At 46.8% G+C, this 24,905-nt stretch overlaps 1 protein-coding gene across 1 annotated transcript; it reads left to right on the top strand.

Moving 5' to 3' along the window:
• Positions 1 to 5,117: 5,117 nt before the first annotated feature.
• On the top strand, positions 5,118 to 12,408 carry LOC143958067 (olfactory receptor 8H1-like). The gene is made up of 2 exons (XM_077467520.1): positions 5,118 to 6,609; positions 11,241 to 12,408. The coding sequence occupies exon 2, from the start codon at positions 11,244 to 11,246 to the stop codon at positions 12,180 to 12,182; it is 939 nt and encodes a 312-aa protein (XP_077323646.1). The 5' UTR covers positions 5,118 to 6,609; positions 11,241 to 11,243; the 3' UTR covers positions 12,183 to 12,408.
• Positions 12,409 to 24,905: the final 12,497 nt, after the last annotated feature.

Genomic DNA, 24,905 nt, shown 5'->3' on the forward strand with positions numbered 1-24,905 from the left:
CCCATCATTGGTGTGAGTGGGAGGAATAGTGCCCCATCATTGGTGTCAGTGGGAGGAATAGTGCCCCATCATTGGTATCAGTGGGAGAAATAGTGCCCCATCATTGGTGTGAGTGGGAGGAATAGTGCCCCATCATTGGTATCAGTGGGAGAAATAGTGCCCCATCATTGGTGTCAGTGGAAGGAATAGTGCCCCATCATTGGTGTCAGTGGGAGGAATAGTGCCCCATCATTGGTGTCAGTGGGAGGAATAGTGCCCCATCATTGGTATCAGTAGGGGGAATAGTGCCCCATCATTGGTGTGAGTGGGAGGAATAGTGCCCCATCATTGGTGTCAGTGGGAGGAATAGTGCCCCATCATTGGTATCAGTAGGGGGAATAGTGCCCCATCATTGGTGTGAGTGGGAGGAATAGTGCCCCATCATTGGTGTCAGTGGGAGGAATAGTGCCCCATCATTGGTATCAGTAGGAGGAATAGTGCCCCATCATTGGTGTGAGTGGGAGGAATAGTGCCCCATCATTGGTGTAAGTGGGAGGAATAGTCCCCCATCATTGGTATCAGTGGGAGGAATAGTGCCCTATCATTGGTATCAGTGGGAGAAATAGTGCCCCATCATTGGTGTCAGTGGAAGGAATAGTGCCCCATCATTGGTATCAGTAGGGGGAATAGTGCCCCATCATTGGTGTGAGTGGGAGGAATAGTGCCCCATCATTGGTGTCAGTGGGAGGAATAGTTTCCCATCATTGGTGTCAGTGGGAGGAATAGTTTCCCATCATTGGTATTAGTGGGAGGAATAGTTCCCCATCATTGGTATTAGTGGGAGGAATAGTGCCCCATCATTGGTATTAGTGGGAGGAATAGTGCCCCATCATTGGTATTAGTGGAAGGAATAGTGCCCCATCATTGGTATTAGTGGGAGGAATAGTGCCCCATCATTGGTATTAGTGGGAGGAATAGTGCCCCATCATTGGTATTAGTGGGAGAAATAGTGCCCCATCATTGGTGTCAGTGGGAGGAATAGTGCCCCATCATTGGTGTCAGTGGAAGGAATAGTGCCCCATCATTGGTATCAGTAGGGGGAATAGTGCCCCATCATTGGTGTGAGTGGGAGGAATAGTGCCCCATCATTGGTGTCAGTGGGAGGAATAGTTTCCCATCATTGGTGTCAGTGGGAGGAATAGTTTCCCATCATTGGTATTAGTGGGAGGAATAGTGCCCCATCATTGGTATTAGTGGGAGGAATAGTGCCCCATCATTGGTATTAGTGGGAGGAATAGTGCCCCATCATTGGTGTCAGTGAGAGGAATAGTTTCCCATCATTGGTGTCAGTGGGAGGAATAGTGTCCTATCATTGGTGTCAGTGGGAGGAATAGTGCCCCATCATTGGTGTCAGTGGAAGGAATAGTGCCCCATCACTGGTGTGAGTGGGAGGAATAGTGCCCCATCATTGGTGTCAGTGGGAGGAATAGTGCCCCATCATTGGTATTAGTGGGAGGAATAGTGCCCCATCATTGGTATTAGTGGGAGGAATAGTGCCCCATCATTGGTGTCAGTGGGAGGAATAGTTTCCCATCATTGGTGTCAGTGGGAGGAATAGTTTCCCATCATTGGTATTAGTGGGAGGAATAGTGCCCCATCATTGGTATTAGTGGGAGGAATAGTGCCCCATCATTGGTATTAGTGGGAGGAATAGTGCCCCATCATTGGTGTCAGTGAGAGGAATAGTTTCCCATCATTGGTGTCAGTGGGAGGAATAGTGCCCCATCATTGGTGTCAGTGGAAGGAATAGTGCCCCATCACTGGTGTGAGTGGGAGGAATAGTGCCCCATCATTGGTGTCAGTGGGAGGAATAGTGCCCCATCATTGGTATTAGTGGGAGGAATAGTGCCCCATCATTGGTATTAGTGGGAGGAATAGTGCCCCATCATTGGTATTAGTGGGAGGAATAGTGCCCCATCATTGGTGTCAGTGGGAGGAATAGTGCCCCATCATTGGTATCAGTGAGAGGAATAGTGCCTCATCATTGGTGTCAGTGAGAGGAATAGTGCCCCATCATTGGTGTCAGTGGGAGGAATAGTGTCTCATCATTGGTGTCAGTGGGAGGAATAGTGCCTCATCATTGGTGTCAGTGGGAGGAATAGTGTCCTATCATTGGTGTCAGTGGGAGGAATAGTGCCTCATCATTGGTGTCAGTGAGAGGAATAGTGCCCCATCATTGGTATCAGTGAGAGGAATAGTGCCTCATCATTGGTGTCAGTGAGAGGAATAGTGCCCCATCATTGGTGTCAGTGGGAGGAATAGTGTCTCATCATTGGTGTCAGTGGGAGGAATAGTGCCTCATCATTGGTGTCAGTGAGAGGAATAGTGCCCCATCATTGGTGTCAGTGGGAGGAATAGTGCCCCATCATTGGTGTCAGTGGGAGGAATAGTGTCTCATCATTGGTGTCAGTGGGAGGAATAGTGCCTCATCATTGGTGTCAGTGAGAGGAATAGTGCCCCATCATTGGTGTCAGTGGGAGGAATAGTGTCTCATCATTGGTGTCAGTGGGAGGAATAGTGTCTCATCATTGGTATCAGTGGGAGGAATAGTGTCTCATCATTGGTATCAGTGGGAGGAATAGTGTCTCATCATTGGTATCAGTGGGAGGAATAGTGTCTCATCATTGGTATCAGTGGGAGGAATAGTGCCTCATCATTGGTGTCAGTGGGAGGAATAGTGCCCCATCATTGGTGTCAAAAGAAAAAAATTGTAATAAATATTTCAAAGTTAAATTGTAAAAGAAAAAAAAAACTGACAAAAAAAGAAGTTGTAAAAAAAAAAAAAAAAGTAGAAAAACGACTGACACAATCTGCGCCTCATCAGTGCTGCATATTAGTGTCACTGTCACATGACATTAAAAAAGAGTATCGGTAATCGGTATCAGCGAGTTCTCTGTCTTTAAAAGGGAGTATTGATGGAACCCCCAGTGTAAAACCAATCAATATTCGCTTATTGGGATTTTTTTTTTTTTACCAATAAAACATGTAGCAGAAAACATATTGGCCCAAATTGATGAATACATTTGATTTTTTTTTCAATTTTTTTATTGGAGATTTTTTATTGCAGAAAAAATAAAAACGGCAGAGGTGATCAAATACCACCCAAAGAAAGCTCTATTTGTGTGTGTGTGGGGGGGGGGGGGGGGGGGAGGACATCAATTTTATTTGTGCACAGAGTCACACGACCGCGCAATTGTCAGTTAAAGAACTGCAGTGCCGTAGAGCCAATAATGGCCTGGTCATGAAGGGGTGGGGGGGGGGGGGGTAAATCTTCCAGGCAGCAAAGGGGTTAATGCTCCTGAAGTTTAATGAATTTTGTTGTTACATTTCTTCAACTTTCCTTTTGTAGTCTATGAATAAAAGAAAACGATGTTTCTCACGCAATAAAAAAAAAAAATGGCAATTAAGAAGCAAAAAAAAAAAAAAAAGTATAAAACCCAAAAGGGACTCCGACATTATTATTATTATTATTATTATTATTATTCTTAATCTAGAGATAGGAATTCCCTGCAGACCCAATGGGCTCATTAACAATGTATCTGCGTCTCTATGGGACGCGCGTTCGCGTCTTTCACCGTAAACAAGGATCCGGGAGGTATAAAAGCTCCTCCCTCTGTGATAACATTTCCAGCTGCCGTTTCTGAGAAGTGAATAATGGAAGACGGACAAAGGAAAAGAAGAAAAAGATTAAATAATTCCAATTTGTAGACCCCCCCCCTCCCCCCCCCCGTGGTCATTGGTCAGTAAATGTATTGATACAAACTACTCAGCTTTGATATCTTATTGGCAATAGAAACATAGAAAAGTGCCGGCAGAAAAAAGGCCAAATGATCCATCAAATCCGTCCCATTTTTTAAATTCATTCATTTATACATATTTGGATTTTTTTTTTACATTTTTACTGGTAATCTCCTTTCTAATTTTAATTTTTTTTTTCATCAATACACTATATTGTCAAAAGTATTGGGACACCTGCCTTTACACGCACATGAACTTTAATGGCAGTCTTAGTCGGTAGGGTTCAGTATTGAGTTGGCCCTTTGCAGCTATAACAGCTTCACCTCTTCTGGGAAGGCCGTCCACAAGGTTTAGGAGATGTGTCTATGGGAATGTTTGACCATTCTTCCAGAAGCGCATTTCTGAGGTCAGGCACTGATGTTGGACAAGAAGACCTGGCTTACAGTCTGCGCTCAAATTCATCCCAAAGGTGTTCTATCGGGTTGAGGTCAGGACTCTGTGCAGGACAGTCAAGTTGCTCCACCTCAAACTTGCCCATCCATGTCTTTATGGACCTTGCTTTGTGCACTTGTCCAAAATCATTTTGTGAAGGGGGGATTATGGTGTGGGGGGAGGGGGGATTATGGTGTGGGGGTTGTTTTTCAGAGGTTGGGCTTGGTCCCTTAGTTCCAGTGAAGGGAACGCTTAAGGCGTCAGCACACCAAGACATTTTGGACAATTTCAAGCTCCCAATTTTGTGGAGACAGTTTGGGGACTGCCCGCCAGTGCACAAAGCAAGGTCCATAAAGACATGGATGAGCAAGTTTGGGGTGGAGGAACTTCACTGGCCTGTACAGAGTCCTGACCTCAACCCAATAGAACACCTTTGGGATGAATTCGAGTGGAGACTGCAAGCCAGGCCTTCTCGTCCAACAACAGTGCCTGACCTCACAAATGCACTTCTGGAAGAATGGTCAAACATTCCCATAAACACCCTCCTAAACCTTGTGGACGGCCTTCCCAGAAGAGTTGAAGCTGTTATAGCTGCAAAGGGCGGAGCCAACTCAATACTGAACCCTACGGACGAAGACTGAGAGGCCATTAAAGCTCATGTGCGTATATAGGCAGGTGTCCCGATACTTTTGACAATATAGTGCATGTTTGGACTGGCACAGTGTGATCCAATAAGTAAAGCCTACCCCGGCAGGGGTCTCAAACTGGCGGCCCTCCAGCTGTTGTAAAACTACAAGTCCCATGAGGCATTGCAAAGCTGACAGTTACAAGCATGACTCCCACAGGCAGAGGCATGATGGGACTTGTAGTTTCACAACAGCTGGAGGGCCACCAGTTTGAGACCCCTTGGCCTAAAGTCTCATGTTGTGTTAAAAAAAAAAGAAAAAAAAAGAAAAAGCTCCTTCAATTTAAAGGTAAATTATTCATTCATATTTTCCAGTTTTTTTTTTAACTAGTTAATGTTCCATGTGACTGCAAAAAAATCCTAATTACGAAAAATACACAATTATTGGGTGATGAAATGTGTAAAATAAGTGTAGCCATATTAGTGAATGTAACAGTTGAGTTCTGTATATTAATATTTTTTTCTATTTGCTATAACAGGTGATATCTTTCGGGAGATTTTGATCTTCCAGTCCGGCCATTACTGATACAACCGTATACACCGATCTGTATCTTTGTCACCCGATCTTTCCTTGTTGTTGGTTTAATTAACGTATGTTCTTCGATGTTCTTTGATGTTCTTCGATGTTCTTCGATGTTCTTTGATGTTCTTCGATGTTCTTCGATGTTCTTCGATGTTCTTCTGTGTTCTTCGATGTTCTTTGATGTTCTTCGATGTTCTTCGATGTTCTTCGATGTTCTTCTGTGTTCTTCGGTGTTCTTTGATGTTCTTTGATGTTCTTCGATGTTCTTTGATGTTCTTCGGTGTTCTTTGATGTTCTTTGATGTTCTTTGGTGTTCTTTGATGTTCTTTGATGTTCTTTGATGTTCTTTGATGTTCTTTGATGTTCTTTGGTGTTCTTTGATGTTCTTCGATGTTCTTCGATGTTCTTTGATGTTCTTCGATGTTCTTCGATGTTCTTTGATGTTCTTCGGTGTTCTTCGATGTTCTTTGATGTTCTTTGGTGTTCTTTGATGTTCTTTGATGTTCTTTGATGTTCTTCGGTGTTCTTTGATGTTCTTCGGTGTTCTTTGATGTTCTTTGATGTTCTTTGATGTTCTTCGGTGTTCTTTGATGTTCTTTGATGTTCTTCGGTGTTCTTCGATGTTCTTCGATGTTCTTTGATGTTCTTCGGTGTTCTTCGATGTTCTTCGATGTTCTTTGATGTTCTTTGATGTTCTTTGATGTTCTTCGGTGTTCTTCGATGTTCTTTGATGTTCTTTGATGTTCTTTGATGTTCTTTGGTGTTCTTCGATGTTCTTCGATGTTCTTTGATGTTCTTCGATGTTCTTCGGTGTTCTTTGATGTTCTTCGATGTTCTTTGATGTTCTTCGGTGTTCTTCGATGTTCTTCGATGTTCTTTGATGTTCTTCGATGTTCTTTGATGTTCTTTGATGTTCTTTGATGTTCTTCGATGTTCTTTGATGTTCTTCGATGTTCTTCGATGTTCTTCGATGTTCTTTGATGTTCTTCGATGTTCTTTGATGTTGTTTGATGTTCTTCGAAGTTCTTCAATGTTGTTTGATGTTCTTCAATGCTCTTTGATGTTCTTGTGTTTGTGTATACTGTATATAACTATGGCTTTTCAGTTATTTGCATAAATCCATGTCTGATGAAGAAATCTGAGTCTTTTCGAAAGCTTGCACTCCCATATATATTCAGTGAGCCAACCAAAGGTATTGTCTACATCAGTGATTCTCAACCAGGGTTCCTCCAGAGGTTGTAGGGATTCCTTCAGCATTGGTAATTTTTGCCTCTCAGATAAGTTCCCACAGACACCATTGATCTTTTTAGCTATCTGTAAGGAGGTAATTCTTCCCAATGACCACAAGTGTAAGGACCATTCTTCTCACTGACCACAAGTGTAAGGACCTTCTTCCCAATGACCACAAGTGTGAGGACAATTCTTCCCACTGACCATCACACTAATGTATCATGAGTTGTAGAGTTCTCATTTTTAGCAGGGGGTTCCCCAGAGACCAGAAAACTATTTCAAGGGTTCCTCCGTGTTGAAAAGGTTGAGAAAGGCTGATCTACATCTTTACTTTTCCTGCCCTGTTTGGCAAAAATGAGAAGTTCACCAGGCATGTTACAATTTACTGTAAAAACTTATTTGGGTATAAGTTTGGCCTTACATCTCATTGTGATTTGTACAGTAGATCTAAAGAAGGTTGTACAGTTAGATTGCTACATACAGTATGTACCCCTGGAGGGGCCGCAGTAGAGTAGACAGGTTTTTTCCCCAACAAGCACAGAGGTAGACAGGCACACACCAACACTTCATCCACTCTGGCTCATTAAACAGTCTAGGGCAGTGATGGTGAACCTTGGCACCCCAGAGGTTTTGGAACTACATTTCCCATGATGCTCTTGTACTCTAGTGTAGTTGAGCATCATGGGAAATGTAGTTTCAAAACATCTGCAGTCCCAAGGTTCTCCATCACTGGTCTAGGGGTTGCCTTTTTGAAGTTTATTTGCTTGTAGAAGTTGTAACAGGAGGAAGTTCGGGTGGTATGGGTTACTCCAAAACGTGAGGTATAGCTAGAAAAGGACACTACTCACTTAATAAGAGCAGCATATGTAAGACGATTGGAACAGTCTATAAGTTCACGGCTGGGGACCATGAAGAAGCTTGAGCATGGGTAAAGTCAGGCTGGAAGAGTCTACAGGTTCACAGCTAGGGACCACAAAGTAGCTTGATCACAGCTGAAGGCAGGCTGGAGCAGTCTATGGTTCATGGCTGAGGACAATTTGTTATCTTGAGCACAGGTAAAGGCAGACTGGAACAGTCTACGCTTCACGGCTAGGGACCATGAAGTTGCTTGAGCACGGGTAAAGGCAGACTGGCACAGTCTACGTTTTACGGCTGGGGACCATGAAGTAGCCTAAGCACAGGTAAAGGCAGACTGGCACAGTCTACGTTTTACGGCTGGGGACCATGAAGTAGCCTAAGCACAGGTAAAGGCAGACTGGCACAGTCTACGTTTCACGGCTGGGGACCATGAAGTAGCCTGAGCACAGGTAAAGGCAAACTGGAACAGTCTATGGTTCAAGGCTGGGGACCATGAAGTAGCCTTAACACAGGTAAGTGCAGACTGGAACAGATTACAGGTTCAAGGCTGGGGGCCATGAAGTTGCTTCAGCACAGGTAAGGGCAGACTGGCACAGTCTACAGTTCACGGCTGGGGACCAAGAAGTAGCCTTAGTACAGTTAAGGCAGGCCATGAATGCCAACATGTACTGTGACATACTGAAGCAGAGCATGATCCCCTCCCTTCGGAGACTGGGCCGCAACACACCTCCAAGACCACCACTGCCTTGCTAAAGAAGCTGAGTACTAGACAAAGGGTTAAAGTACGCACCCATAAAGAATTTAGACAAATTCCAAACCTATGTAGGCATTCAAAAATATATCAGAAAGGTGAACATCAAGAAATATATGGCTGACAACTCGATTAATCCCAGACCTCCAATGAAAAAACGAGTAGGAACAGCCATATGGCTCCTCCTCCAGTCAGTCACATCCCACCACAGTTAGAAACACACACGAGGGAATACACCTATCCCCTTGACCGCCCCCTAGTGTTTAATCCCTTCCCTGTGAGTGACATTTATACAGTAATCAGTGCATTTTTATAGCACCGATCGCTGTATAAATGTCAGTGGTTCCAAAAAAGTGTCAAAAGTGTCTGATCTATCCACCACAATGTCGCAATCCTGCTAAAAATCGCAGATCACCGCCATTACTAGCAAAAAAAAAATAGTAATAATAAAAATGGCATAAATCTATCCCCTATTTTGTAGACGCTATAACTTTTTTGCAAACCAATCAATATTTTTTTACCAAAAATATGTAGAAGAATATATATTGCCCTAAGCTGATGAAGACATTTTTTTTTTACGTTAAAATTGTAACTATTTTTTTGTTTATAGCGCAAAAAATAAAAACCGCAGAGAGGAGCAAATACCACCAAAAGAAAGCTCTATTTGTGGAGAATAAAGGACGCAGTGCCATATTGCAAAAAATGGCCTGGTCATTACGGGGGAAAATCCTTCCGGGGCTGAAGTGGTTAAACTGACTTCATCTGCAGATCGAAGTTCATCCTTTTTATTTGTAGATGAAGAAACAGAAATATACATGTAGCACTTACCCCCAAAGGAGCTGCTGGTATTTGATTGGGCTTACCGTTTCCTCGCCGTCCCACCGTGTCCGTCATAGGGGTCCCTTTAAAGAGCTGCTCAAAGATTTTAGTTCCGACACTTTTTCTAATTCTTTATTGACAAAAGACAATTCCAGTAGAGGGATGGAGAGTTAAGGGGAATTCAGGTACCTTGTAATTGCGGGTCAGGGGTACTTCTTGATCCAGAGGACAAACAGCTTCACAACTGGATCTAACAACCACCGGATAGGCCTCTCTCACTGACCTAGCAGCCGGTGCGATGCTCGGTCATAGTCTCTGCCACAGACTTGAAGATCTTGTAGAACCGTTGCACAATCCTCTGCCACAGGACTGCGCAACCAGCAACTTGTTGCAATGTTAAAGAACAGTCCCACAGTACCATTTTTTTTCAGCCGAACCAGCGGTACTGTGAGGTAGATGACCCGGGATGCGACCTCCAACTGAGTCTCCAAGCTCTTCTAGAGGTACCAGCCTTGGTGCTCGGTCCTCTCTCTAAAAAGTCCTCCCCTGGATCCTCCACTCGCTTGGCTTCTCCCCGCAGGCAAGAGAGCACAGGACCACCCCTGAATCGGTAGGTCCCAAGACTTCTGGGCCTACCCTTCAGTAATGAAGCCTCAGGCCAGCCGGCCCCCGAGACAAATTGAAAAGCAGCAGCACACCTTAGGCCAGGAGGGCCATCAGGTCGGAACACACCCTATCACAGGGTCTGTCCCTTAAATACCCTCTCCCAGAATGCACAGTGGGCAGATCACTCCCACTGACTGTTTCTGGGCAAAGTGGCACACAATGCACTCAGCTCGTTGCAATTTCCAACTTTGGCCTACTATAAGGGCGCAACACCCCTTGGCCAAAGGGAAAACCACACATCCAGCTGAACTGGAACAGAACCAGAATTTCAACACAATCAGTCTGAGCTAAACTACAGCTCAGACAAACTAAATTCATAATTATAGTGTCTGCCCATCAGGAGCAGGGCGCTACATACAAAAAGAAACAATGTTTCTTTTTATCTTAGTGTTTCAGGGGCTGAGCAATGTTGTTGATAAACATTGCCGGGCTGCTTTTTTCTTTTTGACAGCTCCAATTGCCGGACTTCTTTAACACTTCAGCTGTCAACAAGGGAAAGCCATTAACAGCTGAATGAGTCATCGGTTGTTAAGGCTGCTGGCGGCTTAGATCCTTAACAACCGATAATTACAGTTTTTTTTTTTTTTTACATTTCAGCTGTCAGTGGGGGAATCCCACTGACAGCTGAAAGAACCGAGCCTGAAAGTGTCAGTTTCAGGTATTTCAGGTATCGTGCAAATGCTTAGTACCAGCACCGATACCAATGACATTTTTTCCCTCAGTTTAGGCTGATACGTATTCTTCTACATATTTTTGGCAAAAAAAAAAAATCACAATAAGCGATTATTGATTGGTTTGCGCAAAAGTTATAGCGTTTACAAAATAGGGGATAGTTTTATGGAATTTTTATTAATATTTTTTTTTTTTTACTAGTAATGGCGGCGATCAGCGATTTTTGTTGTGACTGCGACATTATGGCGGACACATCGGACATTTTTGACACATTTTTGGGACCATTGTCACTTATACAGCAATCAGTGCTATACAAATGCAGTGATTCCTGTGTAAATGACACTGGCAGTGAAGGGGTTAACCAGTGGGTGGCAGTGTAGGGGTTACGTGTTCCCAGGGGCATGTTACTAACTGTTGGGGGGCTGGGCTTTGTTTTAGTGAACACTGATCTCTGCTCCAATCACATGGAGCAGAGATCAGCGTCACTTGTTGCTAGGCAGAACAGGGAAATGCTGTTTGCAAGGGCATCTCCTTGTTCAGCCGCCCTGTGAGAGGATCGTGGGTATCCCAGCGGCGATCGAGTCCGCGGGACCCACGACCGGACTCACAGGGGTCCCGACCGTCATGCGAGCGCGCCGCTGGCAGCGCACTCGCGATGGCAGGGCGGCATTTAAAATTGGACCTACCTGTACGCCAATATGCCTGCACGTGGCATTCTGCCGACGTACATCGTCGTACGCCGGTCGGGAAGTGGTTAAACATTTTTGTGTTTGTATTTGAATTATCCTCTGAATGTTATTTCCATCATTTTTTTTTTTTTTTTTTAGAAGATGACAAACCTTCTGAATAACGAAACGACCACTAAAGACTTTCAGATCTTAGCGTTCTTTAGCGACCATGAAAAGCAGCCTCTCCTTTTTGTTGTGTTTCTATTTATATATTTAATCGGATTACTGGGAAATCTAATTATAATAACTGTAACCTGCGCGGACGTCCACCTACACACCCCGATGTACTTCTTCCTGTGCAATCTGTCCTTTGTAGACATCAGTTACACCTCCGTCACTTTGCCAAAACTGATGGACATGCTACTTACTGGAGATAACGCAATATCCTTTGTACAGTGTTTCACCCAGATGTTCTTTTTCACCTTCGTAGGCAGCATTGAGGTCATTTTATTATCTTCCATGGCCTATGATCGCTACATTGCTATATGTAACCCTTTACAATATCACCTCATCATGAACAGAAGAAACTTGGTCCTGCTTTTGGTTGGAATCTGGATTCCTGGTTGCGTCAATTCTGCTCTGGTCACGTTTTTTGCCTCCACTTTGCCCTTGTGCTACTCAAATAAAATTCAACAGTTTTTCTGCAATGTCAAGGCGCTGGCGCAAATCTCCTGTCCCGATACCAGATTTGATGCCCTTATTTATGTAGAAGTTATTGTTCTTGGACTCTGCCCTCTCTTGCTTAGCTTGAGCTCTTATATAAGAATAATAAAAATAGTTTTACGCATGTCAGCCAGCAGTAGAAGGAAAACCTTCTCAACTTGTACGTCCCACCTGATGGTCCTTTTTATGTTCTACGGAACCATTCTCTTTATGTACATGAAGCCCACCTCACAGTATTCCAGCGAATTGGACCAAACGTTCTCGGTGATGTACGCAGCTGTTGCTCCCATGCTGAATCCTCTAATATATAGTTTAAGGAACAAAGACGTGAAGAATGCGCTGATCCGAATCACAAAAAGTAAAAATGATTCAGTGTGACAATCTTTCCATTTCTCCTGTCATTTGCAGCCCTTTTCTCACCAACACTGTGATGAACCTACAGGTCATTTTCTACCAAATTATCAAGCTTCTTTTCTCTGTGAAGACCCAGATCTGTCTTACAACAATTCTGGCGAAAAACTTGGTACTTCTTCCAAGATACCAAGATGTCCACTGTCTATGTCTTATCTCTTGGTGTCTTCATGCTTCTTCCAAGACACCAAGATGTCCACTGTCTATCTATTATCTCTTGGTGTCCTTGTGCTTCTTCCAAGACACTAAAATGTCCAATGTCTATATTTTATCTTTTGGTGTCTTGGTGCTTTACACAAGATACCAAAATGCCCACTGCCTATCTCTTATTTCTTAATGTCTTTGTGCTTCTTCCAAGGCACCAAGATGCCCATAGTCTTTTATCTCTTTAAATACTTTTTTTCTTCTAACTAGGGATGAATGGAGCAATTTGGATAAAATTCCTTTTGCAAGTAGAATAGTATACACCAGTATCTACCCTTTAATTCCTGTTCTATAATAAAGGCATCTGCAGGAGTTAGTGGGTGTTGTGTGCCTCCAGCACAATATACACTACCCAATTGCTGGTTTTCCCATCTCCCTTCAGGTCATTTCCATGTCTGGAAGGCCAACAAGGAGAGGCAGACAGGCACAAGCCGATAAAAGAGGGCAAGCAGGCTCTGTGTCTAGAGACAACAGTGCTGATCGTGGACGCGGTGCATCATCATCAGCACGTTGCCATGGGACACACTTGTCCTTATTTTCGGCAGCTGGACGTGTTGAGCCCCATAATGCCGAAGACTTGGTAGAGTTAATGACCAAGCCCTCTTCATCCTCCTCATCCTCTCTCACCCAGGCTCAGGGTAGTAGCAAAGCAGCTGCCAATGCATCGTCTTCCCTCGTCTCATCAGTGACTCCTTCCCTAGACCCACCACGTCCTCCTGAGGAGTCCCCTTAACTCTTTGGGCACAGTGTTGGGTACATGCTCCAGGAGGATGCCCAGTGTTTTGTAGGCTCTGATGATGATACTCAGCTAGAGGAAGGCAGTAGCGTGAGCGCAGAGAGAGGGGATGCTCAAGAAGGAAAGCAATCTGGCAGTCATTTTCCACAAGCTGCAGCATACTGCCAGGTTTGCCCCAGCGATGAAGAGGGAGGGGATGATGAGGGCACTGACTCCACATGGGTGCCTGGTAGGAGAGAGGAGGAGGAGGCAACGAGGCAAGATGCCCTCCGGGGGCCAGGTTAGGGGCAGCACACCGACTGAATCACACCGCAGAGCTCCACCTGTGCAGGGCGCTGCCTCTGCGCGTTATTCTAAAAGTTCTTTGGTGTGGGCCTTTTTTGAGACGAGTGCATCAGATCGCATCGCTGCTATTTGCAACATATGTCTCAAGTGTATCTCGCATGGCCAAAACATCAGCCGCTTGGGCACCACATGCTTGACCAGACATATGTTGACCTGCCATGCAGCTCATTGGCAAGCATACCTCAAAGACCCACACCAAAGAACAAAGCGGACCTCTCCTTGCTCCTCATTAGCTGGGATCGCCAACCCCACTAGACCATCAGTCCTCTCTGAAACCTACTCTTAGAGGAATGAAGGTGTAGAATTAGGTGTGTCACAGCCAAGTGCTTCCAGGCATTCTGCTAGCAGTACACCCACGTCAGATTATAGCAGGCAAATGTCCCTGCCCCAGCTGCTGGACCGGCGAAAGAAGTTCACTCCCAGCCATCCACATGCCCAGCGGTTGAATGCTAGCTTGGCTAAATTGCTAGCACTTCAACTGCTGCCTTTTCAGTTGGTAGACTCGGCCCCCTTCCGTGAATTTGTACAATGTGCGGTTCCTCAGTGGCAGGTCCCCAAATGCCACTTTTTCTCACGGAAGGTGATTTCGGCAGGCAATGTCCTTGCCTCGCTGGACAGGGCGGTCAGCGGTAAGGTGCATATTACCGCTGACTCATGGTCCAGCAGGCATGGACAGGGACGTTACCTGTCTTTCACGGCCCATTGGGACACTCTTCTGGCAGCTGGGAAGAATGCAGGACAAGGTGCAGTAGTGTTGTTCCGCCACCACGCCTCCAAAATACTACTACTGGTTGTGACACACCTCTCTCCTCCACCCCCTCCTCTTCTTCTTCCTCTACCTCCATGGCCTCTTCCAGTGCTCTGTCCTCCGAACCAGCGGTGCTCCGTAGGCGTTCAAGGGGCTACGCAAGTACGCAGGCAAAACGATGCCATGCCGTGCTTGCGCTGGTTTGTTTGGGGGGAAGGAGCCACACTGGGGCAGATATTTTGTCAGCTCTGCAGGGGCAGGCCGAGAGGTGGTTGACGCCATGCCAGCTTAAGCCAGGAATGGTGGTATGCGACAATGGCACTAACCTCCTCTCCGCCCTCCGACAGGGACAACTGACCCGTGTGCCCTGTGTGGCTCACGTCCTTAACCTGGTGGTGCAGCGGTTCTTGGGCACGTACCCGGGCTTACAGGATGTCCTGAAGCAGGCCAGGAAAGTCTGTGTGCATTTCCACCGATCATTTAATGCCTGTGCTCGGCTGGCTGAGCTCCAAAAGGAGTTGAACCTGCCCAAGAACCACCTTATATGTGACAGGCCCACCAGGTGGAACTCAACGTTGGCCATGCTGCACACACAGCAGAGGCCCATCAATGAGTACCTGTGCGACTACGACACCAGGACAGGGTCAGGGGAGCTCGGTTTTTTCTCACCACGCCAGTGGGGCATGATCAGGGATGCATGCACTGTCCTGTCACCGTTTGAGGAGGCCACAAGGATGGTGAGCAGTGACAGTGCATGCATCAGTGACACTGTACCTCTTGTCCACCTGTTGGAGCATACGCTGCGTGGAATAATGGACAGGGCACTTGAGGCAGAACAGAGGCAGGAAGAGGAGGACTTCCTTGCCTCTCAAGGCCCCCTTTATCCAGACAGTGTTCCTGCTGTCCCACCCATCACACACGAAGAGGAGGAGGAGGAGGAGGATGATTGTGTCAGCATGGAGGTGGAGGCTGGCACTCAGCATCAGCAGCAGTCTTGTAGGGATGATTTACAGTCCCAAGAAACCCGTGGACTTGTACATGGCTGGGAGGAGGTAGCTGCGGATCATTTTGTCCTTAGTGACCTAGAGGACTCTGGACCGAATGCCTCAGCTAACCTACGCTGCATGGCCTCCCTGATCCTGCAAAGCCTGCGGAAGGGTCCTTGTATTCTTCAGATCAAGGAGAGGAACCATTACTGGCTGGCCACTCTCCTTGATCCACGGTACAAGGGTAAGGTTGCCGACCTTATCTTGCCATCGCAGAGGGAGCAGAGGATGAGACATCTCCGGGAGGCCTTGCAGAAAGGTCTGTGCAATGCGTTCCCAGAGACTGGGAGGTTCCAAACTCCTGGTCCTGGACAACGTGTTGCTGAGGCTTCGGTCAGAAGGAGCGGTGGAGAAGGTGGCCATCTGACCGATGCTTTCAGACAATTTTTTAGTCCGCAGCCCCAAGGTATGATCGGTTCCAGCAACCATCGCCAGCGTCTGATTTACATGGTGCAGGAATACCTAGGGGCAAGGTCAGACTTGGACACCGTTCCCACCGAAAATCCTATGCCTTACTGGGTCTTGAGAATGGATCACTGGCCAGAGCTTGCACAGTATGCAATTGAGCTACTGGCCTGTTCTGCATCCAGCGTTCTTTCGGAACGCACCTTCAGTGCTGCTGGAGGCTTTGTAACCGATCACAGGGTGCGCCTGTCCACCGACTCGGTTGATCGACTGACCTTCATAATCAGCCTTGTATCACCACCAGCTACCAAGCACCTGAAGCTGATGTAACCGAATAATTTGAAATGTCACATCCCTTCAAGTCTGCCTATGCTGATGCTGAGTGACTGTCCTGTTATGTTGACTGACTATCCTCTTCCTCCTCCGCTGATATGTTGGAAGAACATTTCTGGTTCTGGGTGATGCCACCAGCCCAATTTTTCAGCCCCTGCTTAACAGGGGCGTGTAATTACAAATTGGATACAATGCTTTGCAGCAGGGCTCATTCCTGCACTCCAACTAGAGTATATGGGAGAGGTTGCAGTGTCGTGGCACCAGCACCAGTGCCTAAGGTCCAATTTTTCAGCTCCTGTTTAACAGGGGCATGTAATTACAATTTTTGATGCAATGCTTTGCAGCAGGGCTCATTCCTGCACTCCAACTAGAGTATCTGGGAGAGGTTGCAGTGTCGTGGCACCAGCACCAGTGCCTAAGGCCCAATTTTTCAGCCCCTGTTTAACAGGGGCATGTAATTACAATTCTTGATATAATATTTAACAGCAGGGCCCGTTCCTGTGCCCACCGAGAGTAACTGTGAGGACTTATAGTGTTCTGGCACCAGCACCACCACCCACAACCACCAAAGGCCCAATTTTTCTACCACTGTTCAACAATGGCATGTAATTACAATTCTTGATATAATTGTTCACAGCAGGGTGCTCCAGCGCCCACCAAGAGTCACTTTGAGGGCTTACAGTGTTGTGGCAACACCAACACCTTAGGCCCCCATTTCTGCAGAGCATATAGGGCAGGCCCCTACTTTCAAACATCCAACTTACAAACGTCTCCTACTTGCAAACGGAAGGAGACAACAGGAAGTGAGATGAAAAAAGGCAGACGGCAAAAAAAATTATACTGGGGTGATAACCCTTTCCTAAAAGCTTAAAAATAGATTTTTTTGACTGGAGCTACACTTTAAAAATGTACCAGTTCAAAATTACAAACAGATTCTACTTAACACAACAAACCTACACAGTCCCTGTCTTGTTTGCACCGCTTGTATACTGCTGTTCTGAGTATATAGGGCCTGGGGGCCACACGCCTTTCCTTTTTTTAATTTGGGTACAGGGTTTCACTTAATATGCGTACAAGACCCAAAGGGGGTGGTAATGGGCAGGGGGGGCTACCCATGCCATTTTTCTTAATGATTTTCATCCATATTGCCGGAACCAGATATAACATTAAAACCGTAAGCAGTTTTAAATGACTTTTTTTTCGTTAAATGTAATTTTGAGCAGGGACTGTTCTAAACACGGGAAACACGTGGCACTTCCCAGGCATACTACAGACACCCCCCAGGCATGATATTTAAAGGAATATTTCACTTTTTTTTTTCACTTTAATCGTCATTAAAATCAGTGCTCCCAAAAAAAACGGACGTTTTTGAAAAAAAAATTGCCATTGACCCATGTCCCCTGGGGCAGGAGCCAGGTCCCCAAACCCTTTTTAGGATAATAACTTGCATATTAGCCTTTAAAATTAGCATTTTTGATTTCGACCGTTTGAGTCCCATAGACTTTAATGGGGTTCTAAAGTTCGCACAAATTTTTGGTCCGTTCGCAGGTTCTGGTGCGAAACAGGGGGCGTGTTCGGCTCATCCCTAGAGGTCAGGTGCAAGACTTTGACCAATGATGGCTGTGGCGATTACCTTAAGCACTTCCCATGATGCGTCTCATAATTTGGGGATTTGGTTGAACAATCAGCTCACCCCCAGTCTGTATTATCCCTCAGAAAGTACAGGATGGGAAAGGGAGGCAGACAAATAACCTCTGACCATCAGCATACCTTTTCACTAAATTGGTTTTAGGAAGACGATATAAACCTGAGTCCCAGGATTGAGTTTGGAGCCAATAGGCATGCAGGCTTCAGCCTTTGGGGGTGGGGGGGGGGCATGCATATAGAAAAGTTTCACTTTTTAACAGCTTCTCCCTAATAATTATTTATGTTCAATTTGGAACTGCTCTTTATTTGTTCAATTTATTGTTTATTTGCTGTACAAAAAAAAAAGTCCAAAACCTGTTTTGAGGTGGATGGAACTTTAAACACCATTTCTGTGGAAATTGAACTCGAAAAAACATTTACACATAACTTGAATTTTTGGCACATATGTTAGGCTTCATACGGGAAAATTGCCCACACATATAATATGTTGCAATCTATTCTATATTATAATCTGATTATAAGAGGAGGCTGCAGCATCTGTCAGGATCACAAATCCCGGGATATCACCCAGATCCCTCACTATGGGGCTCCTCTGGATTCCAGGAACTTCTTGCCGCAGCAAACTCCTTCCTACTGTAGTGGATGACATTTTGGACAAAGTGTTAGAAGTTCTGCTTGGTCATGTGTACAGTGAGGGGCACATGACAGGCCAGAACCAGGCCTGGTTGGACGTTTTGGGTATCAGCCTTCTCGGAACCAATCAGTGGGTGTGCCGGGCCCCGATGAGGAGGGGTACTTAAGATGTTGAAGTCACCTGTTCAGTAGGAGTTTGTGAGGCCCGAGCGGGCTGTGTCTTGTTTCCTGGACCGGGGTAGCCCCACGAGGGGTCCTGCTCACGGGGTGTTCGACATCCCGCAATATGCTCCTGTTGGTTACCCCCAATAGACCCGCCTAGTCTGGGGTAGGGATCCGTCTGTTCCCGAGTCTCGGAACCGGCTGGTCCGAGGCGCAGTAACTGAGGGAGGATTCAAGGTGTCCGGGTGTGCTCTCGGCTTGGAGGGACACCACAGCACGTGAAAGTGACCGGGGGAGGACTCTTCGGAGGAGGGCCGACAAGTGGCATCCGGAGAAGTGCCTGGTTACTGAGTTGGGAAGGACATTGACGAATCCACGCTTTTTCCAGTACTATCAAGGAGACAGAGAACGTTCCAGGTACTGAGGAAAAGGTTCCTGTTCACTTTCAGTTACAACTTGTTCAAGGTCAGAGATTTTACAAGTTCTTAATCAAAGTGCCGATTGCCATAATCTCTGGCTAGAGATTTTTTCAGCCTTGAAGCGCCCAGCTGCGAGTGGCTACTCTCTGGTGGTACAAGAGACTTTGTTATGTCTGCAGTTCAAGGTGCCTGAGTTCTTCACCCTTGCCCTCTGTTCCTATACGAGACTGTGTTTGTTGGATGTTACCCCTGCAAAATAAAACCTTTCAAATGAACTTTATTGGTGTCAGCGTCCAAGTTGTTGGGTATCAACCCTGGGAACCCCTAGATATGGAAGAACAAGCCAAGCAGTGGTAACCGGTAAGCCCATAAAGTTAAGGCCGCCCTACAAAGGGTTATGGCCGCTACACTACTATATGGTGAAGGCAGTGCGTACACTTTGCTTATTACATTCTGTGGCAGCACGCAGGTAAAGTCACCTGGTTGTATCCAGGATGGGAAATATGTGTGCCCTAGATTCAGGCTTTATGCAGACTTTTACAATTAGAGGGGAAGAGTTAATGAGCCCAGCTGAAGTAAGTGGGCTCATTAAGACCTCTACAAAAAACCCCAGCATGCTTAGGGAGATGCTCCATCCTGGAACCAGTTTTGTGTGTATAGACTGGGGAGTGTGACACCTGTTCTGTGTGGTGAGTTAACGCCTGTGTGGCAAACCCCTACAACAGAGACAGGGACTGGAGCAGCACAAGGCTTCACTCAGTTGTTAGATAGGGAGTCTAAGTGTGTAATTAGAGGTCAAGCTGACCAGGATTTATTTTCATGTTTTATTTTTGTTTGGCTGTTATATGTTTCACTGCATGTAGCATAAATAAACTGCATCTTTTGTTTTTTTGCACCTACAACGCTGTCTGCTGTGCCTAATTTTGTGTTGTGAACCCATCCAGGGGGTCACACACACCCGCTGCCGAGCTAACCCCCTCACAATTCTTTTTTTTTTTTTACAAAAGTTTTTATTATTATTAAGTGCATTCGAATACAATAGGCTTTCATACAAATCACAGTTCAGGTGTTTCACAGTATAATATTAAGTAAAGCAGGCTGTTGCCCAAACGATGCCAACATTTTCTGTGTCCGGGTGGACCCGGGTGTTCACATGACTGCAACAGAAGCTTGTCGTTCAATACTTTGACAGCCCATAGTAACCATCTACTGTAAATTGGAAAGAGCAAAGAAAGAAAGAGAAGAAAAAAAGAGGGGGAGGTTGAGGAAGAGAGAGGGGAGGGGGGGAAGAGATTGGGCTCACAGGGTATGCACAGCCGATTCTTACAATGACAATATAGCGACATTGAATCTAGGAGAATAATGATACGCGATCCAGGGCTGCCAGACACGCAGAAACTTGGCATGAGTGTCAGAAAGAACAGAAGACAATTTTTCGTTGACCATAACCTCATTTAGCCGATTCTTAACTGCCTCGAAGCTCAGGGCTGGGGTTCTCCATGCTCTGGCTATTGTCAATTTAGCTGCAGTAAAAAGATGTTGCGCCAATTGGCGCTCTGGGCGCAATAGCGCATTGATTGGTTTGCCAAGGAGCGCCTCAAACGGATCCCTTTTAAGATTTACTCGAAGCAGGCTACGGAGCAATGCATACACCCTGACCCATAGTCTGCACACCCGCGGGCACGTCCACCAAATATGGGCCATAGTGCCCTCTTGTGCACACTCCCTGAAACAAAGAGGGGAATAGGATGGGGCAAAGCGAGCCAGGCGCACCGGGCCCCCTCACAATTCTTATAGATAAAGATAGATAGATAGAGAGATAGGGAGAGAGATAGATAGATACCTATCTTTCACGGCGCATTGGGTGACTCTGCTGGCCTCTGGGAAGGATGCAGAACAAGGTGCAGTATTGTTGGAGGTTGTTCCGCCGCCATGCCTCCAAAATGCTACTACTGGTGATTCTGACACACCTCTCTCCTCCACCCCCTCCTCTTCTTCTTCCTCCATGGCCTCTTCCAGTGCTCTGTCCTCTGAACCAGAGGTTCTCCGTAGGCGTTCAAGGGGCTACGCAAGTACGCAGACAAAAAGATGTCATGCGGTGCTTGTGCAGGTGTGCTAGGGGGACAGGAGCCACACTGGGGCAGATATTCTGTCAGCTCTGCAGAGGCAGGCCAAGAGGTGGTTGACACCAGCTTAAGCCAGGATTGGTGGTTTGCGACAATGGCACCAACCTCCTCTCCGCCCTCTGACAGGGACAACTGACCCATGTGCTCTGTGTGGCTCACATCCTTAACTTGGTGGTGCAGCGGTTCTTGGGCAGGTACCCCGGGCTTACAGGATGTCCTGAGGCAGGCCAGGAAAGTCTGTGTGCATTTCCGCCGATCATTTCATGCCTGTGCTCGGCTGGCTGAGCTCCAAAAGCAGTTGAACCTGCCCAAGAACCGCCTTATATGTGACATGCCCACCAGGTGGAACTCAACATTGGCCATGCTGCAGTAGCTGCACACACAGCAGAGGGCCATCATGAGTACCTGTGTGTCATGGTTATGCAATAGAGTTTGTCTGCTTACCTGTCTCCATGTGTTCATCTCTAGAGACCAGCCGACCCTCACCTGACTGCTTTTGTAATCCATCCTCTGGCATGGCTCCATCCTAGCTCCTATCAGAGAACTTTATATTAACCTGCACACTGCAGGCCAACCCTGCTGATCAACCTTTTTGTGTTTGGCTTCCTGTTACCTGCCGTGTGCTCTTCTGTTGTTCTGTCACCAACTTTGGCGTGTCCCTGACTATCCCTGTTTGCCTGTGTGTTAGGGCTGGCTTAGCCCTTCCTCCTCTGGGCTGGCCGCTCAGCTGTCGGCTAATTGTCAGCTCTCTTCTCTTTCCACAGTTACCAGCTGTTCCCGATGATGCTCGTCTGACCTGCCTATTTAAAGCCTTCCAGCTCACTCTTTCCTTTGCCTTCACGTTGGTCACATCACTAGGAACCATCTCCTGCTGTTTGTTTCAAGACTGGCTTGCTGACATCCCTCCTGGCTTCTATCCTGCTTGCGGTTGCTCTCCTTGGATCCCTGACGTCTGGACTGGCTGATTACCCGATCTGGTTTATGAACTTTGGACTGGCTGACTACCCGATCTTGCTACTGGACTCTGGCTATGCTTGACTACGCTTTTTCCTATTTACCTTTTTATTTTTATGAATAAACAAGTGTGATTTTATTGTACTTCTGTCTCTGTCTGTTTCATGGTTCCTGACACTGTGATCCTGACCTTTTGGCATGTCCCTGACTATCCTTGTCTGCTTGTGGCCCCGACCTTGGCTTTATCCCTCACTATCCCTATCCTGCTGTTGCCTACTATGGGTGTGAGCTGGGGGACCCTGGGGGGTCGCGACCTGGAGCCAGTTGCAGCCCAGTCCATCTTCACCACTAGAGGCTCTGGTGAAAACCTGCTGGCTATTAGACTCCGCACCCCCAGGAATCCTACGCTCTAACCTAGGTGGGATCCATCTTGGTGTTCTGGCGGCCCTGCCTTCCTTATCACCTTGACTCCCATCCACAGCAGTCAGCCGTAGGGTCCACAACCTTGCGGTGCACTCCTGATCTGTCACCTGGCCTCAAGGTGACCTGACACTGTGCGACTACGGCAACAGGACAGGGTCAGGGGAGCTCAGTTTTTTTCCCCCACGCCAGTGGGCCATGATCAAGGATGCATGCACTGTCCTGTCCCCATTTGAAAAGACCACGAGGATGGTGAGCAATGATAGTTCATGCATCAGTGACACTGTCCCTCTTGACGCTGCGTGGAATAATGGACAGGGCACTTGAGGCAGAACAGAGGCAGGAAGAGGAGGACTTCCTTACCTCTCAAGGCCCCCTTTATCCAGTCAGTGTTCCTGCTGGCCCGCCGATCACACAGGAAGAGGAAGAGGAGGAGGGGAGGATTGTGTCAGCATGTAGGTGGAGCCTGGCACTCAGCATCAGCAGCAGTCTTTTAGGGATCATTTACAGTCCCAAGAAACCCGTGGACTTGTACGTAGCTGGGAGGAGGTGGGTGCGGATCATGTTTTTAAAACTTTTTTTTGCATTGATACATGTCCCCTGGGGCAGGAGCCAGGTCCCCAAACCCTTTTTAGGACAATAACTTGCATATTAGCCTTTAAAATTAGCACTTTTGATTTTGACCGTTTGAGTCCCATAGACTTTAACCACTTAAGGACCGCCGTATTGCCATTATACGTCATCACAATGGCACAGGCATGCACAAGCACGTAGATGTACGTGCCTGCCTTCCAGCGGGTGGGGGGTCCGATCGGACCCCCTCCCGCTGGATACGGCGGTCCCTTTTGGTGCTGGAGCGATCTGCGATGAGGGGATGGCCGTTGGTTTCTGGCCATCCCCTCTCGATCGCTCCTGGCCAGTGACGAACTTCCTCCCCTGTGAAAATGTAAACACAGGAGGAGGAAGTGATGTCACACTCCTCGTGGCGGTCTTTTTGACCGGGCCCCCCCCCCCCCCCCCCAGTCACAGTATCACTAATGCAGTGTTCATTTATTTATTGATCAGTACATTTAGTGTCAGTTGTGACTGTAAAAAGTGTCAGGGCAGCTAGTGTTAGGTCCCTTTAGGTCCAGGGTAGCCCCCTACCCCCCCCCAATAAAGGTTTAACCCCTTGATTGCCCTCCCAGTTAACCCTTTCACCCCCTTTTACCAGTGTCACTAAGCAATTGTTTTTCTGATCGCTGCAATAGTGTCACTGGTCCCGCTAGGAAGCTAGTTTTTTTTAGGTTCAACGCCAGGTTTTTATAGCGTTAGGTACCCCGATATATAACCTAATAAAGGTTTTAACCCCTTGATTGCCCCATAGAGTTAACCCTTTCACCAGCGATCGCTGCATAAGTGTCACTGGTGACGCTGGTTAGCCAGTTAGTTATTTAGGTTCCCCGTCAGGTTTTTATAAAGCTTCAGGTACCCCCATATAAATACCCAATAAAGGTTTTAACCCCTGATTGCCCTTAGTTAACCCTTTCACCAGTGATCACCGTATAAGTGTTACGGGTGACGCTGGTTAGGTAGTTCGCTTTTTATAGCATCAGGGCACCCGCCATTTATTACCTAATAAAGGTTTAACCCCCTGATCACCCAGCAGGTGATATAAATTTGATTTTAGGGTCAGAAAGGGTTTGCGTCGCCCCAGGCGGTGCTAGGTTAGTGCCAGTACCGCTAACACCCACGCGCAAAGCATACACCTCCCTTAGTGGTATAGTATCCGAACAGATCAATATCTGATCTGATCAGATCTATACTAGCGTGCCCAGCAATTTAGGGTTCTAAAAAAACGCATTGTTAGCAGGATCAATCCAGATACCTGCTAGCACCTGCGTTTTGCCCCTCTGCCCAGCCCAGCCCACCCAAGTGCAGTATCGATCGATCACTGTCACTTACAAAACACAACACACATAACTGCAGCGTTCGCAGAGTCAGGCCTGATCCCTGCGATCGCTAACAGTTTTTTTTTGTAGTGTTTTATACAGTCGCTGACAGGCTAGGTGCTTTTTTACCTGTGAGTCTCACTACTGTACCCCTAAATTTAGAGCCCAAAATGGCAAAGCGAAGGTACACTAGTGAAGAGGCCTACACGTTTCTGAGCATGACAGATAGTGAAGAGGAAGACACTGATCTGTCAGATTCAGGCTCAGAATACGAACCTGCAGAGGACAGCGCCTCCATGTCAGATAGCTCTGACGTCGAAGAAGAGGTCCCTGCTAACGTCAGGCGTACCCGACCCCGATTTTCTGATGTTGTTGAGGTGCAGGAACCGCAAGTCCCTCGTATGGAGTATAGAGCCAGTACTAGCGCCGCTCATCCTTTTGGTGAACTGGCAAGCACCAGCGGCCTAGTACACCCTGGACGTACATCCAGCACTGCAGTATCACGTGGTGACGTGGCGAGTCCCATAAGTGCAGTTCAAGCTGGCGAGGTGGCAAGCACAAGTAGTGTCCCGCTGCCATCA

This window comes from Lithobates pipiens, unplaced genomic scaffold (genome assembly GCF_037356315.1).
Source record: "Lithobates pipiens isolate NorthernLeopardFrog02 unplaced genomic scaffold, aLitPip1_a1.2 Scaffold_56, whole genome shotgun sequence".
NCBI classification, from domain to species: domain Eukaryota; kingdom Metazoa; phylum Chordata; class Amphibia; order Anura; family Ranidae; genus Lithobates; species Lithobates pipiens.